The following is a 15387-nucleotide window of genomic DNA, read 5'->3' on the forward strand; positions in this document are numbered from 1 at the left end:
TCAGTCCCATGGCTACCAGGTGACAGCATCTCTTGTGAAACCTTCCACCCATCATGTTGCAGATTACATCTTCTCTAAATAGCATTACATGTTACTTTTAAAAAATAAAAGCATAATGCTCCTCATCTAATGCCGAGAAGGAGATTCCCAAGTTTTCAGAACCCAGTATTCCATATGTACAAGGATTTTACATGGCTGCTGAGAGCCCTGCACAGCCTCATCACTGTACATGCCTGGATAAAACAGAGACACCGCGAGCCAATTCCCACCGCAGAGGAGGTGGCCTCAATACAAGTAATCCACCAATGCAGTAAAAACCAGACACTCTTTGCAGCAGAGAGTAGGCCAGGCTTCAATGAAGCAAAATTCCTCACAGAAAAGACAAATGACTGCTAAAAAATCCCACAAAAGGCCAGTTCAGAAACCCACCACTCCAACAATTAACTTCCAAAGGAAATCATGCTGCTGCGCTTGTGGCACAGAGCACTCTCCATGATCTGCTGGCAATACAGGATCTTCAGGGTGAAAACCTGACACCTGTATGGCATCAAACAGCCCTGTGCACATTTCTCTTGGGCACTGGTATCCCATTAAAACCTGAATATGATTGCTGACATGGAGTCGTTCTGACTGGAATGAATGTCTGTCCCTGGGCCCCATCAAACACATTTGCTTAATCAACCAGTAAGGAGGAAAATATTTTAATCAACAGGACTTCAAATTCATCACAGATATGTCTATCCTGGAACATAAAACCACAAGAAAAAACAAATGAGAAACTCACTGAAACACTGGCCACACTTAGCTGTGTTGAATGGCAGGAGGTGTGATTGCCACACATCCTGCACAACAGCAGGGATGACTGTCTGAGACAACCACTGAGATGATAAAGCACTAAAACTGCTCTCCCCATCTTTGTAAAATTGGTAAGTTCCAGCTCCAAGAATTTCAAATCACACCGACTCAACACAATGGATGAAAAAAGACAGAGTGATGCAGGACAAGAGGAGCCAAAGCAATTCCTGGTCAATTCTCACAGACCAGGTTGTTCTGGGACCTTTTATCAACAGCAGAAGCCTGTTACTCTAAATTACAGATGACACCTCGTACCTAGAACAAGTCCAGCCAAATGGGATCAGGAAAAGGGCCCCCACTTTGTGAGCAGATGTCAGATACTGCAGCATTACCTGAGCACTGAAACTTCCATGCAGAAGGGAATTCAGGAATCTCCCATACTCCAGCTGAGACTCCTGCCAAGCAGGTGTGCACATCTGCAACTAACAGGTTTCAAGGCTTGGCCTGAATCATGCTCTGCTATTAAATCAGAAGGAAAATGATTAAGTTTGAAATTGGATGGGGAAAATTCTCCAGCCCAAATCTCATTCTGGAGTCAGACTTTGGTATCCTGTAATCACATTCAGTATTCAACAATCATCTTAAAATTTAACTCTTCCCCCTTTGGCATTGCTGTGGGGGAGATTCCTCAGTCATCCAGCTCTACAACAGTGAAATTACTTGGTTTGTGGTTCACTGTGTGCCCAGGCCCCCATTCAGTCTATGCAGGTTTCAGGCAGAGGCTGTTCACATCTGAGGATAAACCTGATTAGCCAAATCCTCTCCTGTTCCATCAGCTTACACAGAAGGATGGAATTATCCGTATCTGAACCCATGGAATAATTACATCTGCAAAAGACTTAGTTTTAGGGAAAACTAAGGTGTTTAACTGTGGCCAGTTAACCGAGAGACTTTTCTCCAGACAGCATCAGGTGAAGTCTGACTCTAGAGAGCTGCAGACAGAGGCTCCAGTTCCTTCTGTGGGAGGGCACAGTAACACAAAGGCAATCACTGCTCAGGTTGTGGCTACAGCGGCAGGTTCATCATGCTATGGCACACTCTTCCCAGGCATCTCCTCCCAATCCAGGTTACTGCATCTCTAAGTTACTGGCCCTCGCTAAGTCTAAGAATAGGAGACAACTAAACCAAACAGCCTTCAGTTTTGAAGGTCTTGCATCTTTTATAGGTAACACAGTTCCTTTTGCCTCTTGCGACACCAGCTCTAGAGTCTCGGAAAAAGTACACCTAACACCTTCCAGAAAAATCTCCAGATTATTCTAGTCTCATGTTCTGAGCACTAATAGCTCTTCAAACAGCAATAACTTAAGGACAAAAATTGACTGAACTACAGCATGTTTATTTTATTTAGCTACCTTCTTCAAAAAGGAATTCCATCTCTCCGACTGCTGACTGCATGTAGTTAATGAGTGTACATAGTGTTTGAACACTACAAAATTCTTGATTAAAGAAGTTTATTCAATCAGTTGACATGATTTACATTGCTACTAAAGAGGCAGTAAAATGGCAAAGACTTGCAATTCACTGTTGGATTTAATATTCTTCACCTTCATCTCCTCCATCCATCGAGTCTGTGCCCACTTCTTCATAATCTTTCTCAAGTGCAGCCAAATCTTCCCGAGCCTCCGAGAACTCCCCCTCCTCCATCCCTTCTCCAACATACCAGTGAACAAAGGCACGTTTGGCATACATCAGGTCAAACTTGTGGTCCAGGCGAGCCCAGGCCTCGGCAATGGCTGTGGTGTTGCTCAGCATGCAGACTGCCCGCTGGACTTTGGCCAGGTCACCCCCAGGAACCACTGTGGGGGGCTGGTAATTGATGCCAACCTATAGGAGACGTGGAAGAGACCATGAGTTTCTTTATGGTGTTTGACAATGACAATAATCAAAGCCAGACAATGGGAGTTGATTAAAACTTATCACTCGCAAAACAGCTCTGCACGAGAACCTAAACCTCCACATCTCAGAACACAAGCCAGGTACCTACAGAACAACTCAGAGCAAATACACTCCATACACCTAGGACAGCGAAGGAGAACTCTAAGAAATCGTGCTGAAACTGAGACTTGCCTTAAATCCAGTAGGACACCAGTCCACGAACTGGATGGTGCGCTTGGTCTTGATGGCAGCGATGGCGGCGTTGACGTCCTTGGGCACCACGTCGCCGCGGTACAGCATGCAGCACGCCATGTACTTGCCGTGCCGCGGGTCGCACTTCACCATCTGGTTGGAGGGCTCGAAGCAGGCGTTGGTGATCTCGGACACGGAGAGCTGCTCGTGGTAGGCCTTCTCGGCCGAAATGATCGGGGAGTACGTCACCAGCGGGAAGTGGATACGAGGGTAAGGCACCAGGTTAGTCTGGAATTCAGTAAGATCCACGTTTAAGGCACCGTCGAACCTAAGGGAAGCAGTAATGGAAGACACTATCTGACCAATGAGGCGATTGAGGTTGGTGTAGGTTGGGCGTTCAATGTCCAGGTTCCTACGGCAAATGTCATAAATGGCCTCATTGTCAACCATGAAGGCACAGTCAGAGTGCTCCAGTGTAGTGTGGGTGGTCAGGATGGAGTTGTAGGGCTCTACAACAGCTGTCGAGACCTGAGGCGCAGGGTAGATGGCAAATTCCAGCTTGGATTTTTTCCCATAGTCAACCGAGAGGCGCTCCATCAGCAGAGAGGTGAAACCGGATCCAGTCCCTCCCCCAAAGCTGTGGAAAATCAGGAAGCCCTGCAAGCCGGTGCACTGGTCTGACTGAAAGAGAAAATACAGGTGCTCAAGACATTGTGTGCATTAAGAATCCCCAATCAAGCTCAAGAATGACAGCTCTGAATTCTGACACATACCAACTGTTCCAGCTTCAGAAAAATGGATTTTATCCAACAGTCAAGGAGGTGCCCCATGAGAAACAGTATTCTCTGGTTTAAACCCCCTACATATTGGATGGCAACCACTTCAAATTGCAAGCTTAAAATTCTTTCTACCCCTATTTCTCAGCTGAGGGCATTAACAATGAGCAAGAAAAGCACGAATATTCAAAGACCTACACACTGTTTATCCCTTACAGTTACTTGGTATTCTCTGTCTGCACAAAAATGGAGCAATCCCCCATCCCAGGGCTACTGTTCAATGCTGTATGAGTGCCAAGTGTGTGTCTCCGCTCAGGGAAGTGAGCTGTCACAGGCTATTACAGTGCCAGTCCCATTCACTCTACTCAGAAGACAAAAGTAGACAGCTCTGTCCTCACAAAGAGGTGCCACATGATGCTCAGCTCCCAGGATTAACAGGGACTGCCAACAGCTTGTACAAAGAAATTATGACTGCTTTTCAGGTCAAAGTACAGCCTGCTGCAAACTTATCGTTGCTTTAATTACAGACCACGGCAGTCAAGCATTGAGAACAATTCCGGTTGTGATCTGCAAAAGATGAACTTTACACTTAGACTCACTTAGCACTAGATACCAAAGCACCTGGGGTTTGTGCAATGAGAATTCCTACCTTTATGACACAGATTGGGCAATGGACATAAGCTTAGTAGCCCTAAACAGGGAAGCTGAACCTCCTAACCTGCCACCTTCTTCTTAAGTTTGCCACATGACTGAAGTACTGGGGAGGCTGAAACATCCCAGCTTACTGAGATCTATTCCTTTTTTACTGTCATTACCATAAAATTAATCCAGAAATCGTAACAGCAGGAAATGCAAACAGTAGTCTAAACCACAGAAGCACACTCTTACTTAAACTTCATTGAAAGAGCCACAGCCAGAAACCGATCCTTCTCCAGCAGGAACTAGGCAAATCATAATTTTTGGTTCTGGTTTTCTGAACATGAAACTATATATCAAGTTTCAGGTGCCTCATCAGCATTTTAGCCATATATGACAGGAATAATCCAGCCATTCTCAGCTGGCTAAGAATAAAACCAGATGCAGACTAAGTCCATAGATTCTCATACCATAAAGAAGTTAAAGCACAGATTATAGGACCTTGCATTTGATAACTTCATTTACAAATCCTGTAAAACAGATGTTTCAGAGCCTTCAGTAAAGAGAAGTCTTACCAGCTTCCTGATACGCTCTAGAACTAGATCAATTATCTCTTTCCCAACTGTGTAATGACCTCGAGCGTAGTTATTTGCAGCATCTTCTTTACCAGATATCAGTTGCTCAGGATGAAAGAGCTGCCGGTATGTCCCATTCCTAACTTCATCTGGGGAGAGACAAGGTATATATTATTATATAATATATAAATATTTTTAAGTTCATTTTCTACATAGACCAACTTTTTCAAACTTCTGATGGTGTCCAGAATAATGTACTTAAACCTTTAGAGATAAAAAGCAACTACATATCAGTAGGTGACATCCTACAGACTAAATGCTGAATAATTAAGAAAAAATAAGTTACTGCTTAGGAAACTCTTCTATTTTACACCAAAGTTTAGAATTTTGACCTGTCAGAGCAATTTAAAACTGGACTATAGTGGCAGAACCATTCTTCCAGTTTAAGACAACTTAAGGCCCATTTTGCAGCTCAGCAGCTGAAATCCCATTTTTCCTCTTCACTTCCCAATCCTTCCAGGATGCTTCTGCAAGCAGGCAGAGCCAATACTCCTTGCATGTCCCTTTCTCTTCACTGTACTTTCTGCCAAAGGTAGAGAAGGGTTCAAAAGGAACAGGAGATGCTCTTGGAGAGTTCTGGAATTATCTAAACCCTGAGCTGTAAGCTGCAGCACACACAGCTATGTTAAAGCCACTGTACAGATGCACACACAGCATCTTCCAGCAGTTACACATTTGGAGACTGATTTAGAGCCACTAGTTCCCAGAAACATGCACTTACACCCAGCAAGCTAAAGCTCTGTCCTACCAGAAAGGTACAAAGACACTCAGCAGAGCTTTGTCTCTGGTTTAGCTCAAGCCACTCTTGAGTTGTGTGCTATTGCAGTATTACATCCTTTAATTTAAATCAGGTGGACAGCAGAGAGCTTTATTAACTACAGCTGAAGTTGCCTGTTTGCATGTATTCATTAATCTGAAATAGAACAAGCAAGACAAAGAGAAGTAAAGTTTAAGATGCAAAAATATAGTTAGCATTCAAACCAGTTTAGGCTGAGCAGCTCCCACTGCAATCCAATATTCTAAAGTAATTCTAGGACTGCATCAAAATAAAAACAAATTGGAAAAGTTTACCATCTCAAAAACCCATGTATCTAAGACTTCCTACAATATCACTCCACATTACAAAGGGAGAAATATGGGTAATAAAGGAAAAATACAGAACCAAAATAATTCTTTATCGTATGCCAACAGGGGTAGCATGAGCCAGGACAAAGCTTGGGAATAAAACCTGTAGAGTTTACAGGATCAGTCACTGGACTACAAATTGTGCCTGGAACAAAGGACTTAGGTGAGGGGACAGCTAAACCAGCCTGCCCCAGACATACTAGCTGGGGTAGACTGTTAAAGACACTTGTGTTGAACTCCCAGATGTCACCGCCCTATTTTGTGGTGGAAAGTTTGATGGTATTTTACCACCACGTTCACAGAGGTGATGCATATCTACCATCCTGCTGCTTTCTGCAAGACCAGCACTGATCTGGAAGGACAGAAATCCCTGTGCACACAATCCCCAGCTGCACAGCTGCTGCATGCACAAAGATGGGTTTTTAATAAATTCAGTGCATAGGGACTTGCTGCATGAATGGGGAAACTCACGAGCCCTGCCCAGGAAACTGGAGCAGTAATTTTCACATTAGCCAGGGATGAATAACAAAGGGCAGCTAGCTCCCAGAAAGGCACACAATGTAACCTTTAACAAAAAGCCCTAACTTTAAGTATATTACCAATCTTGCCCATCTCTCCACACTACACCTGCATCACCCACAAACACTGGAACACTCACTACTTTTTGGCATTTGTTCCAAGACTCACCAGCTCCTCTGCCCTGTTTTGCCACCTGTACTCCCTCATCTCACTTCTCAGCCGTTCCTGGTTGCTCAGAGCCACCACCTGGCCAGCAGCAGAGGAGACAACAGCCACAGGGCTCAGAAAAGCACAAAGCCAGACCTGCAACAGCTCCTGGGAAAATTAGCGTATGGCCAAGGGTACCTGGGCTCATTTCAAAGTTACAGCCCAGCACTCCCACCCCTAAGCAGCCCCACAGCCTTCTGCTCCCCTGAGAGGTTCATTCAGCCATGGTTTGCGTACAGAGGAGTAACCTGGGCATAATCACACATTTCCCCAACTCTGTATTGCAGAAAGAGAAAACACAGCAACTGCGTAAGCACAGGCAACACAGACCTCTGCTGTAAGAGCCTCAAATCACTACTTGAGGCAAGACAGCAGAAAACCAGAGCCAGACTGGTGAGAGGAAAACCAGGATTCCTGACACAAGAGATGAAGGACTTGTGAAACCAGCAGCTCACATTGAGCTGACAGTGCATCTACTGCCCCAGGATGGAGGACTGGTCAGTGGCTGATGGATGGGATCACATCCGAACATCAATAGCCAGTGTTGCCAGAGTTTGGAACAGAACTCATTTTCAGGAGTAGATTGTTTCTCAAAGATAAGGTGACAGGAAGTTGAAGCACATGTTCAGGAGTCCCTGAATTTAGGCCAGCTATGGGGACTCATTCTTTCAGCTCATGCATATTGCTTTGGGAAACCACAGGAATCATTCCCATGTACGATAAGGAATCTTCCTAATGATATATATTGTGTCTCTTAAAGAAGTTCTACTGACTGCAACACACATTATGCCATTCTGTTCCAAGGGGCTATAACTGCTCCTTGCATAACAAAAGCATGAACGACAGTCATGAGACCCATTTAACTCCACAGCCTGGCAGAAGGTAATGTTAAAATTCTTGACAGTTCCACAGTGCACATTTGCCAGTCTCAATGAGCATATACCCAAGTATTTTCCATCACTAGGAAGCTGCGGGCAAGCTTTATGCACTAAAAATTTAAAGCCCCAAAGCGTTTCCCAGGACTAGAGGAATGGATCCCTTAGCCAAAAACCGTGGGAGTGCTCCACAGTGCCTCGCACGGGTCACTGTTACCTATGACCGCGGGCTCGAGGTCCACAAACACGGCGCGTGGGACGTGCTTCCCCGCGCTGGTCTCGCTGAAGAAGGTGTTGAAGGAGTCGTCCCCGCCGCCGATGGTCTTGTCGCTGGGCATGTTGCCGTCGGGCTGGATGCCGTGCTCCAGGCAGTACAGCTCCCAGCACGCATTGCCGATCTGCACGCCCGCCTGCCCCACGTGGACAGAGATGCACTCGCGCTGCGGGACACAAACCATCGCTCAGCACAAACAGCACTGTCCTTGTTGAGCAAACACTCAGCTCGCCCAGGGGGAATGCCAGCCCGCAAAGCCATTAGAACATCGGCCTTATTGTCTTGGTGTTGGGGGAGTTTGGCACAAAACACAATAGAACACAAAAGCCCCTTTGAGATATCATCAGCTCCACCCAGAAAAACCCTTTTGGACATTATCAATTTTACAAGCTCGTTCCTCTTCGTTGTTCTTCAATTAGACAGGAAGAGTCTGATCAACTCTTTCAAGTTCCTCAGCCAATTGCTCTCTTCATATCAAACCGAATATTTAGAAAAGCTGATGATCACACCTCTCACTGGCCTAAGTGTCCAGAACGCCATCACCTAGGCCCCAGCTCCAGGAGCACAGCCACCAGAGGCAGCAAAATCCTCCCAGGATCCAGAAACACTTTGTTTAATCTACACAAAACAAACAAACAAAAAATTCTCCTGATCCCTTGAGGAAACTTTGTCATTAAGTAGGAAAGGTCATACTTAGTGTTTGTTTGCCTTACAATCCCCTTAGCATCCCTCCATAAATACAGACTTATCAGGGCTCAAACCACACTGCTGGGCACAAGGTACTGAACTCCTCAACCCCAGAGAAAACTCCATCATGAAAGCCATGTAGAAAATAGCTCATAGCAGAAAAATTTTCTGTTCCTACCCATTTATGGATTCCCAAGTTCCATTTGATGTCCAGATCATAAATCCAGTTTCTTTAATATTGCAGCACAGGACTTCAAATAGTAAAAGCCAAACAATAACAGAAACATCTCTAGACTCCTGGTCCAGCTGTGGCATTTTGTAGTCAACATCAAGTTTGAATGTCAGTAAATCACGTTCTAGAAGAGTCTATCTAGGCTTCAGTTTACTGTGACTGCTATCCAAAATTATGCTCAGACCCTATGACTGGATGGGATAATTTGGTCCCCTGGAACTCCAGGATAAGCAGGAGTACTTTCAGGCACAAGTACAGGCCAAGCAGAGAATGGACTGAGAGCAGCCCTGGGGAGAAGGACATGGGGGTGTTGGTGGATGAGAAGCTCAGTGTGCCCCAGCCACGTGTTCTGGCAGCCCAGAACTCCCCACGTGCTGGGCTGATCCCCAGGGTGGGCAGCAGGGCAGGGGGAGATTCTGCCCCTGTGCCCTGCTCAGCTGAGACCCCACCTGCAGAGCTGCTCCAGCCCTGGGGCTCCAGCACAGGAAGGACGTGGAGCTGCTGGAGCCAGGTCAGAGGAGCCCACGGAGCTGCTCTGCTCTGGAGCCAGGCTGGGAGAGCTGGGGATATTCACCTGGAGAAGGGAAGGCTCCAGGGAGACCTTAGAGACCCCTCCAGTGCCTAAAGGGGCTCCAGGAGAGCTGGAGAGGGATTTTGGACAAATGGAAACAGCTTTAAAATGAAGGATACGGTTAGATTAGATGTTAGGATGAAATTCTTCCCTGTGAGGGTGCTGAGGCCCTGGCACAGGCTGCCCTATCCCTGGAAGTGTCCAAGATCAGGCTGGATGGGGCTTGGAGCAACCCAGTCTAATGGAAGAGATGAAACTGGATGGTCTGTAAGCTCCCTTCCAACACAAGCCATTCTGTGACTCCATTACCTGGAACCGCCTACTCCACATCCATAGTCAATGCAGAAAAGCAGGACCACAGTCATGGGGAACCAACCCCATGAAATTAAAAACTGGTTTTGTCAAAAAAAAAAAAATCACCGGTTTTCAGGCACAGCACTGTAGAGCTGAACTGTTTTTACGCTCCCATCCATCCAAGCTGTACATTTAGATGTCCAGCCCAACATCGTCTCAGCAAGCAGCCTTACTCAGAGCTCCTGCCACAGTTCCCTCCAAAGCCATGACACCATCGCTCTCCAGGCTGAAGCACTGAGCTCATCCAGTGCCACCATGGCAGAGAACACACAGCCAACCTGCACATCGTGAAAGAGTTGACAGGAAAACCTGCAGTGCCACAGAGCCCAGACCATGGCAACAACTCAGGAAGCATCCCTTTAGGAGAGCAGGACAGCCTGAAACGTTTCTGCAGGGAGAGGAGAACACAGACCACCACACCAGCCTGGATCCCCATCTGACTGAGGTCCTTCCTACCAGGGACCTAAGCCCTGCTAGAAAAACCCCTAAGCAGCTGGGAAATGTCACTGAAAGGGTGTGTAAGGACTACACCACACCACAGAGACTGGGGGTGTAAAGAAGAAGGGTATGTGGAGTAGCTGAGACCATTGACTTGTTTAGCCAGGAGAAATGGGAGATTTGATCATGGTCTAGTGCTTCCTCATGAGATGAGTCACAGGGTTCTATGGTGACCAATGACAGGACCCAAAGGAAGCTGTGTCAGGAGAGGTTTGTCTAGATATGAGGAAAACATCCTTCCCCAGAGGGTGATCAGGCAATGGCACAGGATCCCCACGGCAGTGGTCACAACCCCAGAGCTGACAGAACTCAACACTCTCAGACAAAGAGTGAGATTCTTGGGGGTGTCCTGTGCAGGGCCAGGAGCTGGACTCAAGGGCCCTTGTGGGTCCCTTCCAACTCTGAATGTACAGCTTGGCAACACAGTCACAGACCAGGTGCTACAGGTGCCACATAAAACCGTGCCATGTTTACTTGGACAAAATACAAAGTTCAACACGTTGGGTAGTGACTCCCTGCACCAGCACAAACAGCAGTAACTGAGAGGCAACCCTGCTGCAAAGATCCTGGAGGTTCCCACAGGGCTCTCTTGTCCTCAGTAGGGCAAACCATGTGCCAGGGAACAAAAGGAGACACACAGCCAGCACAGGAAAAGGCTTCTCAGTGCCCTGCAAGTGGCTCCAGGTCAGATTCTCAGAGGTTGCTGCAAAGCTCAGGTTCATGTTAGGAAAAGCCTCCCCAGTGGAACAGTGTGGCCCTGGAATAGATCACTAGAGAAGTGGGAGGGGATCTCCATCCTTGGAGGTTTTCAAAATTTGGCTAGACAAGGTCATTCACAAAGCCTGTCCTGGTGCTACTGTGAGTCCTGCTTTGAGAGTTCTTTCAACTGCTTCCCTATATCTCTACTAAGGACTTTTAAGTAGTACATGGACATTCAATGAAACACAAATTCTTGTCAGACATTAACAGATTAGATTCTCTGCCCATTTTGCGCTGCATGGCCTTTTTACAGCACCAAGAATACTAAAGAACAATGCTCAGATTTTATTCCAAAAGCATCAGCTCCAAGTTAGAATGACAGGCAAGAGAACTGTTGTACACTGTATTTCAGGGCCTTCACACACCACTGATGAGAGCTTCAGAATAAGGACACGTATATAGAGAGCACTGCTAAATGCTGTATTCAAGCCACTACAGAATCCTCTTACTTAACACTAAATGCTTTCCCCACAGTCATACATTATTTGCAAGCACACAAAGTTTCAGGCAGAATTTCTCCAGCCCAGTCTCTGTCTTCTTTCCCTACAGGATGTGCTCCAGCTGAAGGGCACTGGCCTGTCCTGTCACTGCCCTTCCAGCAGTTGCAGACTCAGCCCCTTGCTGCACTCACTGCTAGGCTGCAGCCCCCAGCTCTTCCATGACACTGCTGGATGAGGCTCTAGGTCCTCTGCACTCCCCAGCACAGTGCTCAGGTCCAGCTGCACCTGCATGAGGATGATGGAAAGCCAAACTTCCAGAGAATGGCAGTGCCAGCTCAGACCAAACTCATCAGCGCACCATATGGAAGAATGTTGTTCTTGGGATGGGCCTCCTGGGAACCTGTATCCTTTGCATAGACCAGGGGCTGTATTTATACTCTTCATTTGACTTTATTTGAAAACTGTGACAATAAACAGCCCCCAAGGGTAAGAGCAACCTCAACACATCCCACCAATAACTCTAACTTACAACCATTTTCAGCTCAACAAGTATTTCCCACACATTTACAAGCCTACAGTAGCAGTGTTGCTACATTTGTAAATCCATGTAACCCGACAATCTCTTTTCAGATATGTAGGAAGACAACACCCCCACAGGTAAGCGCTCATGCCCATCCCAGACTCCAGCTGTGCTGCCCAGCTCAGCACCTGAACCCTGTCCTGTGGGACATCCTAGCACCGTCACGCCTTTCAGACTGCCATTCAAGGTGACTCAATTTACCAGGTCATTCTCGCCAGCCAGCCTCACAAAGTCCTTCAGGAGCTCTCCCCGCTCAGCCCAACCCCGGCGCTCTCACCCGCTCATACCGCGGACAGCCCCGGGGCAGGAGCGGGGGAGCGGCACCCCGGCAGCAGCCAGGGCGGTGGGCCGGGCTCCTCCCCCGGCCCTGCGGGTCGCGCACACCGCGCGGAGGTGCCCCAGGTTTATACGCAGCGGGAACCCGGCCGCTCTCCCGCGCTGTGCGGGCACGGCGCCCCGGGACCCGCAGGGACAGGCGGCCCCGGGGGCTGACGGGGCCCGGGGAGAAGCTGCAGCCCCAGAGCCGGCCGGACCGGAGGGTCCCGTGGGCCGCCATGTTCTCAACGAGGCCGCCACCATTTTGGGACGAAATGGCGGGAGCGACAGGGCGCGGGCCGAGACACGGCTCGGGGCAGCGAGACCCACTGCCCACCACAGCCGGGCGGGGCCGGCTCGCCGCCCATCCCGTGCCCCATCTTCCCTCTGCAGCGCGCGGCGCGGCGCCGGGTTACCCCTGCCCCACCGGGCCCTCGCCCCACTCACCATGGCTCAGGAGCGCCGGGACAGACGCGCAACGTGTCTGGGCAGCACCGTAACACCAGGCGCCCTCACCGGGCTCACCTTATATAACCTGGGGGGCGGGGCGCGCGTCCCCCTGCGCTGTGCTTATTGGCATGGCATGCGCTCAGCGGTGCTCCACTGGATAAAGGAAATGTCTGTCACCAGTCTACGCGAACTATTGGCTGATTCGTAACAAGGGGCGGGGAGAGGGTGGGGTTTCATCTTCCCGCCAACGAGGGCCGGCACCTCCCTCCTCAGGCGCCGCTTCGGGCCGGGGATCGGCGCGCCCGGGCCGGGATTGGCGCACCCGGGGGAGATCGCTGCGCCCGGGACGGGGATCGCTCTGTCCGGAGCCAGTGGCTGAAGCGGAGGGGGCTCAGCACTGTCACCCGCCGGGTGTTGGCCAAGGGCTCCGAGATCAGCCTGGGGAGCCCAGAGGCAGCGGCCCAGGGAAGGAGCCCTGAGGGACGGGGTGTGGTCGTGGCCTCCCACCCGCGGGTGTCCTGGGTCAGAGCTCTCCCTGTCCCGCCTACGCGCACTGAGCCCGGGGAAAGCCGCCAGTGAGACACCCGGGCAGAGCTGGGACCAAGGCATGGGCACCCCGGGATCTGTTGGGAGGCAGCCTGAGAGCCCCACATCTGCCTGGTGGGCACCCAGAGGCCCCAGTGCTCCAGGCGGGCTCTGGGTGCTGTCTATGGGCTGAGAGAGTGAGTTCTGAACAAATCCCTGTCCCAGAAGGCTGGAGACAGCTCCACTGCAGTCACCAGGGACAGTAGCACCTGTGCTGGGATTGAAGAGTCACAAAAGGACTCAAAGCTATACGGCCAGCTCTGGAGAGCCACATAGATTATACTGAATCAGTAGATGTGGTGTTTAAATGCCCCAGTTTAAGTTGGATACTAAGCGAGAAACATAAAAACCCTGTGGTATGTCCTAAGGGTTATATTAACAGAAATATTCCTGAGATCACCAAACTCACTCCCTGGGTAAAAGCAGCTGCTGTGTTTGTGGATCTGACGTTTGATACCTGGAGTTTCATCCTTCAGGGGCTCAGCACCAGCACTGGTTTCCAGAAGTTCCTTCTACCTGCACTGAGCTGAGTTTGTGCAGCAGGAGAGGGACATGAAACAATTTTGAGCAATAACAAAGTAGGTTATTTTTCCTCTTCCTCTGTAGATCTCCAGCCCTGCAAGCAGCCTGGATAAAGGTGGTACTTTCAACACGAGTGTGGTGGAATTGTGCCAGGCTGGATCTGTACATGGAGGGGTGGGATGAACCCTGTCACTCTGACTGATCCCCAGGACAGGGGACTGACATCTGCTGAGGATGCTGCTCCTGCTGCTATCAACCTCATTGTGATCATTTGAGCCCAAAGCCCAAACCTGTGTGAGTGGACCCTGAAAGAAAAGAGGGGCAAAAGCACACCAGAAAGCGAGGATCAGAGGATCAAGAGAGGAAGTCAGAGGTGGAAGAAGGGGAAAAACCCACAAATAACATTGATTGAATTGTTTTTTCAAAGAATGATGGCAATGTAATGTGTGACTGAAAAACAGGTGGGCTGTAAGAAAGCACTAAACTATGTTTAGGGAATTTGGCCATCCCCACACCAGAGTAGGGAGTGATCGCACAAATGAGTACCTGTGGGCTGGGTGATGGACACCAAGGGAAAACATAGAGGTGTGCAAATTTTTTTTTTTTTTTAAGATAAGTCTTCTCTTTCATGTTCTCTCCCTCAGCAAGCCCAAACTCTTTGCTTAGTGCTTTCAAGCTGGTATATATTTGAAGGATACAGTCAGTATTAAACTTTTAATAACCCTCAACCTGTGCTCCAAGAGATCTGAAAGAACTTCCCTTCCTGTTCTTTTCTTTCATTTGTTTTATCCTAATTGCCTAGACTAACTTCAGTGAAGCATTGGCTGTAAAGTGCCTTTAGCTGTGACCAGCTCCTTAGTGAAGCTCTTTGGTAAAGAAGACCAGGATAGTCCTGGTTTTCTGAGACAGGAAGAACTGAAATCACAGAACCATGGAATGGCTGAGGTTGGAAGGGGCCTTAAAACTCCTCTCATTCCACCCCCTGCCATGGGCAGGGACACCTTCCACTATCCCAGGTTGCTCCAAGCCCCATCCAACCTGGCCTTGGACACTTCCAGGGATGGGGCAGCCACAGCTGCTCTGGGCACCCTGTTCCAGGGCCTCAGCACCCTCACAGGAAAGAATTTCTTCCCAACACCTAGTTTAAATATCTCCTTCTAGTATCCCCTGCCTAGTCCTGTCACTCTCTGCCTCTGAAAACCTTTGCAGCTCTAGATGTTCATGATCAGATAGGAGGAATCCCACTTGCAGTGATTGTGAACTATTTGAAGATGAAAGAGAAAAATAGTTACAATATATTAATTTCTGTTCTCATTTTTTATTTTAGAAAAAAAAATTAGATTTTTTTTTTTTTAAATCATCTGTTGTGCTTTTCTCAGTTGGAAACAAAATACCAGCACTACGTGGTTAGTGGGACCTTTGCAA

At 48.4% G+C, this 15387-nt stretch overlaps 1 protein-coding gene across 1 annotated transcript; it reads right to left on the bottom strand.

The window, feature by feature from the left end:
* Positions 1-2289: 2289 nt before the first annotated feature.
* LOC120762739 (tubulin alpha-8 chain) lies at positions 2290-12979 on the bottom strand. Its single transcript, XM_040085460.2, has 5 exons — positions 12853-12979; positions 7913-8135; positions 4910-5058; positions 2923-3603; positions 2290-2679 (listed from the first exon to the last, which is right to left on the bottom strand). Exons 1-5 carry the CDS (start codon positions 12853-12855, stop codon positions 2386-2388), a joined length of 1350 nt encoding a protein of 449 aa, XP_039941394.1. The 5' UTR covers positions 12856-12979; the 3' UTR covers positions 2290-2385.
* Positions 12980-15387: the final 2408 nt, after the last annotated feature.

This window comes from Hirundo rustica, chromosome 24 (assembly GCF_015227805.2).
Source record: "Hirundo rustica isolate bHirRus1 chromosome 24, bHirRus1.pri.v3, whole genome shotgun sequence".
NCBI classification, from domain to species: domain Eukaryota; kingdom Metazoa; phylum Chordata; class Aves; order Passeriformes; family Hirundinidae; genus Hirundo; species Hirundo rustica.

Coding starts and splice junctions, on each gene's coding strand:
- LOC120762739 (XM_040085460.2), bottom strand. Junction 5,059..7,912: donor CCTCGAGCCCGCGGTCATAG/GTAACAGTGACC, acceptor GTCTCTCCCCAG/ATGAAGTTAGGAATGGGACA. Junction 2,680..2,922: donor GGTGTCCTACTGGATTTAAG/GCAAGTCTCAGT, acceptor CGTCTCCTATAG/GTTGGCATCAATTACCAGCC.